The sequence below is a fragment of the Staurois parvus genome, unplaced genomic scaffold (assembly GCF_062004578.1).
Source record: "Staurois parvus isolate SC_StPar_1 unplaced genomic scaffold, SC_StPar_1.0 ptg000147l, whole genome shotgun sequence".
In the NCBI taxonomy this organism is placed as follows: Eukaryota; Metazoa; Chordata; class Amphibia; order Anura; family Ranidae; genus Staurois; species Staurois parvus.
The window spans coordinates 18,163,791-18,176,307 of NW_028317943.1; the positions used below are offsets into that span (position 1 = coordinate 18,163,791).

The following is a 12,517-nucleotide window of genomic DNA, read 5'->3' on the forward strand; positions in this document are numbered from 1 at the left end:
CAGTAAAAGTGCCTATTTATAAGGCAAAAGAAAACAATATACAGTATTTTACTAACAGTGTGTGCAGCTTTTTATACTCTGCATATTACATTTATATTAGTTCATTTTTATAATTGTATTTTTTAATTACTATAATTTATTCAATTAATTAATAGTAATTCTAATATGACCTTCATTCTAGTATGACCTTAATTTTTTTAGGTTAAAAATTATAATAGATAGGTATATAGAAGGTACTAAATATGTACATGCAGTATTTTATTAAGACTTTCATTGGCATGTGAAATATTTCTGCCTATACCCAAAAGTAAGCCATAGATGATAGCCATAGATGAATCGTTTGATTCCCCCATCAACACAGTCAGTGTTAATGGGAGAATCCCTCTGGCAGCACTAATGTGTTCTGCTGGTAAGGAACCTTCCAAGACAGCAATTAATGCTAGCGACTATAGCCACTGGCAGTAATCGTATGTAAAAAAATTGACAGGCTGGTTGTACCCAAATCAATTGATGGATCAACTTGGGTACAACCAGTTTTCCCACAGATGAACCGAATCTCTGCCAGTCCCTGTTGAACTGGCTGAGATTCGATCCTTCTATGGTTGTCTTTAGGATATCACATAGCCAAGCTCAGATAATACATACCAATGCTGGCTCTTCCTGCGAAGTATTTTTTTTGAGGTCTATTGACACACACACAAGTCAAAAGTATTGCTCTGTTGCAGTACACAAGGTAAATTTAATAAGAGATGCTGTAAATGGGGGCCAGCAAGAAAATGGTGGCCCCAACCCAAAATTTGCCATGTTGCTCCAATTTATTTTGTTTGCTACTGCCATGCTGTATGGGTATGTCTACAATTATTAGATGTTTCTTTGATATGTGTTATCTATCAAGACCAGTGAAGATGGTGTTGTGGAGAATGTAGAAACAGAAAGTGGCATCTTGCATTTTCTTAAATCTTAAAGACTGGTTACAGCTCATAATGCTGCAGTGTCCTCTTTACTTTAAAAAAATATAGTATCAATTTGCACACTTTGACTGGCTTAAACAGAATATCTATTTTCTTTACTAAGGTGTATGTGATTACAAGTATGCTGCTGGCATACAATGTTTGATATACCAAAAAACTAAAATCAATACAATTATACAACACCCAAAAATCCAGTGATTGCAAAATAGTGCATCATAAATATATAAATAAAAGTGCTTTATAAAATGTGCCACAATTAAAGTATATTATAAAATAGGAGTCCCAAAGACATTCAAGTGACGAGATCTTCCATCAATCCAATAGATCCTCTCCATATATAAAAGTCGCCAGGTGCCACCACCTTTACCAAAATGAACATTCACCAGACCATAAGCTGATTTTTAATTATTGTCTTGCACTGTGCAATATTACATTTAAGTAAAATACAGCAGTCACATCATGTATCATAAGCATAGGTTCTCTCAGGGTAAATGTACACCAATCACTGAATGGCTTCCCTTTAACATCACCATAGTCAAGTTACTGCTATGTTAAATGAAACTCACCAGGGAGCCAATAGGGGCTGATAATATTGTAGTATTTTTGTGACTTCTATATATGGAGAGGATCTGTTGGATTGGTGGAAGATCTCTTCATGTTAATGTCTTTGGGACTCTTATTTTATAGACTTTATTTGTGGCACATTTCATAAAGCTATTTGTTTTATATGTTTATGAAGCAATTTTTTGAGATCGCTGGATTATTTTGATACTACATAACTTTATTTTATTTAACTTCAAGCATTCTCCATTTTCAATATGTTTAGTTGCCAGATTTGAGATGAATGTTCAATGAAAAAAAGGAATCTGGGCAGCTTCCACACCCACCAGTTGTTCCTGTTTGGATTTTTTTTTTCATGTTGTGTTGTAAATGTTATTAAATCCATACAAATTATTTTTGAGTGACCTTAAAGAATATCTTCACCCTAGAAAGGAAAAAAAAATCAGCAGCTACAAATACTGTAGCTTCTAACTTTTAATAAAAGGACACTTACCAGTACAGGGATCTAGCTCTGTCATCACCCAGGTGGATTCTTCAAGTCCCCAGTGCCAGAATATTTACTCTGGGAACCTGGCTGTTACTCTAGGTGGCTTCACAGCCAGCTTCGACTGTGCTTGCGTGAGGAACACTGCAGTTTGTGATAGGTCACAGAAAGCTGACGTGTCACAGGGGGCTACAAGCAAAGAGAGGGGGGCTGAACTTCTGCTTAAATCAACTTGGTGGTCCGAGCAGACGTGGGAGTGGGTGCCTATCAAAACTATGTACCCACCGCAAGAAATAATACATTAAATCTAAAATGTTTAATTTACCCTAACATTCCATTTCACTGACAGTGAGCACCTTGGCAAATAAAAGGACAATCTCCACAGTGGTAAGCAATTTAAATTTGCCTTTGCATATACTTCAACTGGTTAAATACAATATATCAACCTCAATCAAGTGTATGAGAATATGTAAGTAACATTTTCAGGAGGACTTATAGGAACCAATTTTAAATGAGTGTCTTAATCTAATTAATTGTAGTTCTTTTGCTTTGCTGTGTTCATTTATGAAATAGTAAAAGGTCAATATAAACTGTTATTGGTGAAGTACACTATAATTACATTGATATTAATGCAAAGAGAAATAATTGGAAGTGTATTCATGGTCAAGGACATAGACAGTAAATTAATATGCAGATTGCATTCATTATGTTCAAAAGGTACTGTATATTCTCACCCAACCTTAACAATTTATGTACCCCTAAACCTTTTTTCAGCTACTATAAAAGTGTTGACAATTAATATATATTTTAATGTTGAAATTTTCCTCTCCTTGAAAGAATATTACTGATAGGATGTGAAGGTTGTCAAGCATTCATGGATATATATTTTCATTCAAAATGACTATCTATAAATTACGTCTCTGTCATTCTCACAGTGTTATCAATGTGATAAAAATCTGCAACTATTCTTTTGATAGCTGCAGCCATAAATCTTTAAAAGATAACATCCACAAGAAAGTAAATGAAAATATAACACAATATTTTATCAAAAATGTTTTTAATGAAGCTAATATTGTGGTATGGGTGAAGCTGAGAATGTCTATGAAAATGTTTTATTTTGTAGAACTTAAATTCTCATTAAATTTAAAATGTAGTTTTCAGTTTTGCTAGTTATTCAGCAGGGTGGGTAATAATCTGAAGTTGGCCATACATGGCTTGGTTTTTCTTCAGCCAATTTCCCCATCCACATATTCAAGGTGGATGGAAGGGGGAATCCTCCTCCCTGTCTCATTGAACTCTGATAGAGGGACTCCCTGGCTGTTAGGATACACCAATCACCACAGAAGTTTATTGGCTGCACTGAACAAGTGAAAATATACCAACAGGCACGTTCATAAAAAACAAAAAAAACAATGAATAGATAGACTTCTCATGAACAGGAACAGCCATGCATAGATCAAATTTTGTCCAGTTCCTCCTGAACAGAATGAATATTGATCCATGTATCATCAGCTTTAATATTGTTTTTTGGTATAGATGAAATCTGTGTTCAGGATCCCATATCACTTAGCTGACACAGTAGAAAAAAAAACATTGAAGAGTTCATATTTGTTCCAGGACTTTTACTCTATTTTACACTAATCATAAAACAGCAAAAAGACAGAGACTTTGTGACCAAAGAGACAAATAAATTTTGTTAAAACCATCTGCAATATATGGATCATATACTGTATATACAGAATGATATATATATAAATCATTATTATTTATTTATTTTTAAGTGCAACAGTTGACAATTGTAGTTTCTTTGCAATCATTGTAATGTTCAGCAAGCAGAAGACTAGTTAGCATTTTACCACATACTGTATTATAAGTCATAAATATACATCATGAAAATACAATAGTCTGCAGTCACCAGACAAGAAAACTCACAGACATTATCTCAGAAGAGCAAATGCCGGATGCTTTTTTGTGCCACAAAGAAGTGAAAAGGAAGCTACCTGTCAACTGCAACCTTGAACTAGTCTCATGTAATTTCTATTGATTGATTTCTCTTCATACGGTAACTTAACTGCAAAGCATTTTACACGATAGCCATCTTCAGCAAAATAATTGCTAGGATCAGAAGGTTAAAGGGTAATCCCATTATCAAAGCCATAAAAACGATACTCTTTCAAGTTAAGGAATTCTACAGAATAAAAATTCAGTTTCATGAGCTTATGATGCTATGTTTTTGTTTTTTTAAACATACATCCAGTTAATGTCATTTGTTGAAACTTTTATGTATACAAAAATAATTGTTTTTTCAGTCATAATTTTCTAAACTCAGTGGCAGTGCGGCAGCAAAGTAAAGCCTTTGTTAAGTGCAGACACCAACAGAAACATTCAGCTCCAAATGTACTTATACCAGGCAGTACCAAAATTTAATGATAAAATCCAAGCAAACAGCTAAATACAACCAGTCCTGGGATTTACATACAGTAGCTTTGCTACTCTGCACTACCCTCTCTGGCTGGACAGAAGGCTACAGTCAAAGTGTATGTAAACCAAACAGGAAGTAGTTATGCAAGGTTTTTTATTAGATGTGAGTAAACATGCCATTGTATTCTCTCTCTCCCTCAGACCTTTTTCTACAGCCTTTAAAAACGTTTTTTGAAAGAATGGGTCGCTCTCAGGAGCTCAGTGAATTCAAGTGTGGTACCATGATAGGTTGCCACCTGTGCAATAAGTCTATCCATGAAATTTCCTTGCTACTAAATATTCCACGGTCAACTGTTAGTGGTATAACAACAAAGTGGAAGCAACCTGGAAAAACAGCAACTCAGCCACCAAGTGGTAGGCCACATAAAATGATAGGGGCGGGTCAGCCAATGCTGAACCACACAGTGCACAGAAGTCACCAACTGTCTGCAGAGTCACTAGCTGAAGACCTCCAAACTTCATTTGGCCTTCAGATTAGCAAAACAGTGCGTAGAGATCTTCATGGAAAGGGTTTCTATGGCCGAGCAGCTGAATCCAAGCCTTACATCACCATGTGCAATGCAAAGCGTCGGACGTGTCTGGGTTTGGCAGTTGCCAGGAGCATGGTACTTACCTGACTGCATTTTGCCAAGTGTAAAGTTTGGTGGAGGGGGGATTATGGTGTGTGGTTGTTTTTCAGGCTTTGGGCTTGACCCCTTAGATTAAGTGAAGAGAACTCCTAAGGCATCAGCATACCAAGACATTTTGGACAATTTCATGCTCCCAACTTTGTGGAAACAGTTTGGGGATGGCCCCTTTCTGTTCCAACATGACTGCACACCAGTGCACCAAACAAGGTCCATAAAGACATGGATGATCAAGTTTGGGGTGGAGGAACTTGACTGGCCTGCACAGAGTCCTGACATCAACCCAATAGAATATCTTTGGGATAAATTAGAGTGGAAACTGAGAGCCAAGCCTCCTCTGACATCATTGCCTGACCTCACAAATGTGCTTCTGAAAGAATGGTCAAACATTCCCATAGACAGACTCCTATACCTTGTGGACAGCCTTCCCAGAAGAGTTGAAGCTTTTATAACTGCAAAGGGTGGGCCAACTCAATATTGAACCCTACAGACTAAGACTAGGATGCCATTAAAGTTCATGTGCGTGTAACAGCAGACATGCCAATACTTTTGGCAATATGGTGTATGTCCAGATATTATAAATAGTAAAGTGCTGCACAAAACTGCTGGCGCTATATAAATCCTATATAAATAATGATTATAGTTGTAGTAGTGCTATCTAGCTCAAAAAGTCAAGAAAAGTCAAGAAAGGAGTCTTTGACCCCTTTGAATTTTTTGCTGAATTTTCAAAACTGCCTCTTTCCAGTATTGCGAAAAACAAAAGTTCAGTAAAAATGTATCCAAGGACAAAACTTTTTTTAAGTAAAAATAAAGTTTCCAAGAAATTAAGAAATCCATTCTTAGATAGTTACCATCTGGAATGTGGACGTGTTCACAATACAAGACTTCCCTTTCCCTGTTGTTTATTTGACAACTAAAAGGCTAGGTTCCCACTAGTGTGGGTGGACCTGCACTTCGCTGCAACCACCCACACACAAAACACAGGATGCGTGGATAGATACCATTAATCCTAATGGCACACCGCCTACACTGGAATTTGCACCTGCACTGGGAACTACACTGTAGTGCGGTTCCCAGTGCAGGCTACAATTTCTGGAAAGGTGTAGGGACCTTTTCCCTGCATTTTGTGAGGCAATGCTGCTTTGCCATAGCCCGCAAAACCACACAAATGTGAACCAAGGCTAAAAATTTGGTTTCCCCATCATTCCCTGTCTTGGTGACAATGAACACCTGAACATACGGTATACGAGAATGAAATCTTCTCAGCAAGAACACAGACAACAATAAAAACCTGATAGCTATTCTAATTCTATCCTGTTTTAAAAAAGAATGTATATTTATAATTTAAATATCATAAAAAAAGTATTAAAACCAGGGCTGCACAGCAAAGTGTGATATTTTACAACACATAGTTGATTTTGTATCCAATAATCAAACACAATGTAATTTTTTCTAGCTAGCAAAGAGTGAAAGGCTGTACAGAAAATTTTCATTAATATCAACTACATTAAACCATGTATAGGTGCAGGTAATTCTACATACACATTACAAAATTAATAGCTGCTCATTTTAGTGGCAGGTAGATTGGTCATTTAACTGCTTTTTGTAACTTTGCTAAACTGACAATTTTTAATTAGCTTAATGGCGCACTTTAAAGAAACACAAGTTCTAAATAATTATACTTCTCTTATGATGGGCAACATAATATTAATATCCCTGAAAACAAAAAGGAAGCATTGATTCAGGTTTTTCTTCTATCAGCATTTGCCATGTTCTCACCTGATTTGTTTGTTACCCATATAATTGTCTGTGGAGAGATGTGGCTTGTATTTCCTACTGCAATAGTTAATGGAATCTGCCAAAGATAGCTGCAAAACAAAGACAAACAGAAAAGGTTATTCATGCAAAGCAATAAAACAAGCCAAACAAATAAAAAAATAAAATAAAAACAAAGTTGTACTCCAAATTGTTTAAATTTGTGAGTTTTAAATTAAGCACAGAACAGTTTTGAGACACCAAATAATCTCACAAGAAATGCTAATGAAATAAAAATGCCATTCTAAAACTCAGACTCCCAGTGAAGTGCTCTGAATAACTTAGCAACAGAAAAATAAAGAGGCCTATCAAGACATACTACTGGAATTAATATAAGAAAAAGAAAATTAAACATTAGTAGAATGCCTGAGGCAGTACTTGATGACAGTGTATGTCACTAAAGAAATCAGAACTTTACACATGCCCTAAAAGCAAGACTTTTTTTCTGTTTTCCTTTGACTGATATTCAGTATTGGGATTTATGTGAAATTTTCTCTTGTAATGTAGCTCTCAATATTCAAGCTACCATTTGCATAGAAAGCAGCAAATTAGTCTACTGAAATGGCCACATTTAGCTTATCGAACAAAGACTTTTTCTAAGAATGTACTGTATACAATTCTCTTCAATGTGCACAGCCCTGTTGAATGTCAGACAGATGAATATTTCAGAAATGTTCCATACGTGGTCTGATTTTATCTAGCAATTTAACAGCCATGAACATCCTGGTGACATTTAGGTCATGTAGGGCTAGGCCGTAGTTGCTCATACAGTTTCTATTCAGAAAACGACTAAAAGGATGTCATTGGCGGACTGTGTCAGCACCTTCCTGTCCCACTTTTTAATAAGATGCCAATGAAGTGATCAGACTTCTACTGTGACAATGATTTCAATGCTTTGAGCTTTTTCAGCAATTCATATTAATTGTATCAGACTCAAAAAGAGGTACAATTGAAAAACATCAACTTTTGGCTGATGTTTCTAACATTTACGACACTTTAAAACTGTCACCTCTGGGGGTTATTACTAAGACAGGAAGATTTCCCGTTGATATAATTTGTCAACTTTCATAAGCAGCATGAGTGTCAGTCAATGATGGCTATGATAAATATGCTGGTCTTGCCATGTCTACTGAATAATGTCCTGTAAATTGTATCTTGGCCGTCAAAATGTGTGACAGAAGGAGCATCTTGAATTAAACCGATAATATACTGAATGATGGATAAAGGGAAAATAACAGAATTCCAATCTAAAATAAAACTTTTACTTGTTCATTAACAGAGTATCGTTTATTATGTACACATTCTGGGCCTGCAGCAAATGGTAATATTTTTTGATCAAATATTCTTTTGTTTGGACAGATAAGTCATTGTATTTGTCTTCATGCACCTTACTTTGAGCGATCGACAGTCGAGTCCCCTATGTCCACCCCCTAGACAGGATTTTACTGATTGCTGCCACTTTAGTAGGTAAGCCCATTCATTTTCTTAATATTATATGTATATGTTCATATTATTATGTTATACGTAATTGATTATATTGATTATATATATAAATATATTTTGTTTTTTATACATAGTAGTACTATCTCCCTTTACAAAGACGTTTCGGTCCTGAAGAAGCCATATGCATAGGTGAAACGCTTTGACCGTTCTTAATTGTACAGTAATATTTTGACAGTAGTATTTCATTATATGGCGATGTGTACTACATATTATGTAAAGGGTGAAACCAGGAATTATCTCCCTTTTTGATAGGGTATCCTGGATATTATCCTATTTTTTATCTTGTTTGTTATAGTCTTTGTACAAATAAAGTTGTAATTGTTAATATGGTAGTTTGGTCTCTCCATGTAATTGTAAAGAAGGGTTGGTGCATGATGCCTCACTCCTTGCTCTGTTACAAACCTCACATGAAGTTACACACATGAGTAGCTGTCAGCAATATCCGTAAACCAAATCACAGAAAAGTTAATATAAATTATAATGGGACCTGTGTTTCACACTACATCACTATATACATGGTTTGCTGTCTCATTTGATCCACTGCCCCCTTTAGCTGTTTCTGCTTAAAATGTGTGCTGAAAGCAAAGGAACACTATTTACCAGCATCACATAACATCCCTCAGGGGCAGTAGTAGCCTTTACAAGTCTGCAAGGTGACATTTCTGTCATCTCACAGTATACAGTAATGCTATCATCTCTTACAAAATATCTACCTTTAATCATCAAATGAGGACTTTCAACCTTCTGAGCCCCCCCCCCATCACTCCAATTAAAAATGTGTGTACATACACAGTGTGCATATATATATATATATATAGAGAGAGAGAGAGGGAGGGAGGGAGAGAGAGAGAGAGAGAGAGAGAGAGATATACACAGACATCTTGCATTGACATCGACTGGTCCTTCATCTTCCCCATTGGACGGGAGAGGTCCTTAATCCTGCAGTGAACAGTGCTCAGGTAATGATGTGTAAGTGATGTTCAGTGCAGTAGTATTCGGAGCCCAGGTTGGGCAATGACCCATCACCAGGAGCTGGGCCATGACAGCCTGGGCTCCAGTCCAGCATGTTTCCCTAAGCTAAGATAATGTTATCAGTCTGCTGCAGGTAAGAGGAAGAAATTCCGCAGTCTCCTATTCCCCATTGATCAAACTGTAACACTGTACGTTTATAGCAAGTTAGAAGGTGAGAAGCTGCAGGGTGGGGCTGATCTGTGTCAGATATTTGTGAACACAGTCAGCAACATCGCAGACACCAAGACATACATGACAGTTTATTTAAAGAGCCAGCATTTCAGTCCAGAAAGCAGCTGCTGATCTAACATCTGCGTCTCCCTATAGCAAAAATACTGCTACAGGGCAACACGGGTACGCAAAATCACGCATATATACATGGTTTTTCAGTTCCGGGTAGGGGGGCGTGTGCTCCCTACCCGCACCGCCATTCGCGGCCTCGACTGTCAATCACTGGGTCCCGGCCAGTGATTTCTCGCCGTCACTCAGTGATCGCCGAGTATCTCCGACGGGGGAGAGACCTGTGTATAAACAACACAGATATCTCCCTTGTCAACTCCTGCTCACTGCTTTGTATGGCTCTGCATAGCGGAGGCATACAAAGCAGTGCACTTACAGTGAAACACAACACACAGCCTCATAGTAAAACAGCACACAGTTAACCCTTTAATCGCCCAGTGCCATTAGTACAGTGTCAGTGCTCTTTATTAGCACTGATCACTGTATTGATGTCACTGGGTATGTGAGTGACACCAAGTCAGTTCCCCCCAGTGTCAGAATGCTTGCCGCAGTCCCGCTATAAGTCGCCGATCGCCACCATTACTAGTAAAATAAAAAAAATCCCAGTATATATACCACCATTTGACGTATTGGAATTTTTTTTTAGCAGAATACATATTGGCCTAAATTTATGACGAAATTTTATTTTTTTAAATTTTTTTACTGGACCTGTTTAACCACTTGCCTACTGGGCACTTATATTCCTTTCCTGCCCAGGCCAATTTTCAGCTTTCAGCACCGCTGCACTTTGAATGACACTTGCACAGTCATGCAACACTGTACCCATATGAAATTTTTAGAATTTTTTTCACACAAATAGAGCTTTCTTTTGGTGGCATTTAATTGCCACTGGGTGTTTTATTTTTGTGTGCTATAAACAAAAAAAGAGCAAAAAATCTGAAAAAAAAAGTTTTCCTTTGTTTCTATTATAACATTTTAAAAACAGGTAATTTTTCTCCTTCACTGATGTGCATTGATGAGGCTACACTGATAGGCAGCACTGATGCGCACTGATAGGCAGCACTGATGGGCACTGATAGGTAGCACTGATAGGCGGCACTAATGAGCTGACACTGATGATGCTGCACTGATATGAAGCAATGATGGGCACTGATAGGTGGCACTGATGGGTGTCACTGACTGGTGGGCACTGCTGGGGATTGATTGGTGGCACTGCTGGGCACTGATGGGTTGCACTGATGGGTACTGCTTGGCACAGGTTGGGGACACTGCTTGGCACATGTGGGTGGCACTGCTGGGCAAAGGTGGGTGGCACTGCTGGGCACTGATCATCAGTGCCCTGATCATCAGTGCTGATCTGTTTTCTGACAATTGCCAGTTATCGGCAGTACTTTCCTTACGCTGTGAAAGCGTGAGCAAAGTGCAGCCAGCAACTGGCAACTGCATTTACTCAGCGATCTGCTGTGTCATTGGACACGGCTGATCACGTGGTAAAAGGCCGCTGTGATTGTCCTTTTACCACATCACGTGATCAGCTGTGTCCATAGAACACAGCGATCAGGGAGAGTGCTGGGTGCACGCTGCTGGGGGTGCTTGGTAGGTCGCGTTATGGGAGGACATCATATGACACCCTCTCAGAACTGGACAACCACACTGTAGCCGTCATTTGGCTATAGCCCGGTTGTCAAGTGGTTATTAGCAAAATGTCAAAAATATAGTTTTTTTTCTCAAAATTGTTTTTTTTGTTTATAGTGCAAAAAATAAAAATGTACAGGCGATCAAATACCACCAAAAGAAAGCTCTATTTGTGGGAAAAAAAGGACATAAATATCATTTGGGTGCAGCATTGCATAACCGCACAATTGTTAAAGTAACGCGGTGACATATTGCAAAAAATGGACTGGTCACTAAGGAGGGCAAATCCTCTGGAGGGCAAGTAGTTAAATGAACAAAGATTTCATAATGCTATAGGAAAGAAAGAAGATAACAGTATTGTCAGGGAAGTTCTGTGATCAGAGAGAGAGAGGTAATAAATACCTGTATGCATTGTATGTGTTACAATTAAACATTACATATCATGGATGCATTTAACATTTACCATTTCTGATGCTGGGCCCACTTTAAGGCTTTATTCACACTATAACATGATAAAAAGACTGAATGTTACTGTGCATTTTTTACAGTATGTTTTGCTGCTCTTTTCTGCAATTTACTGCATGCTTCAAGAACATTATAGCTCATTTTACTTGGACTAAAAGGCAATAAAACTCTACATTTAAAGTTGTGGGAAACCCGTACATATACCCACTGAAGTGACAGGCCTCAGGTGATGCATAGAGATTAAACAAATCCTCCTACATAAGTTTTACATGTTTATCTGCTGCCCTCCCCTCTCTACAGCCTTCTAAAACATGCAGATCAAAGCTATTTCTCAGCTCTAGAAAGCAGGGTGTGGGGATCTGATCTGTCTGAGAGGAGAGCTGAGTGTAAGTTGAGAACTGAGTGAAGGGAAAAAATACATACCCCCTCTATGCAGTCTTATAAGTAAACATGAACTTTTGTGTGCAGGATAGAGCGCTGGACTGTATGATGTCCGGTTAACTTGTCAGAAATAAAGAGAGAGAAGAAAGAATTGACACTCCCCGCTTTGGACTGAAGCTAGTACGTCCTATTAAGGGGTATGCTCTATTAATTTTTCATTTTAGAGGTTTACAACCACTTTAAAACACACACTAGAATTCAGCTTTTTATAATACAATAGCATGAATCCAGTCACATTCATCAAGTGCACATATACTGTATCAAAGAAAATCACAACCAAAACA

At 37.7% G+C, this 12,517-nt stretch overlaps 1 protein-coding gene across 1 annotated transcript in view; it reads right to left on the reverse strand.

The window, feature by feature from the left end:
• TRHDE (thyrotropin releasing hormone degrading enzyme) overlaps positions 1-12,517 on the reverse strand; it is a 934,547-nt gene that overhangs the window by 169,865 nt on the left and 752,165 nt on the right. The window contains exon 10 of the mRNA XM_089674098.1: positions 6,903-6,991. Within this exon, the coding sequence (XP_089530224.1) occupies positions 6,903-6,991 (89 nt within the window). The remainder of the gene's footprint in view (positions 1-6,902; positions 6,992-12,517) is intronic.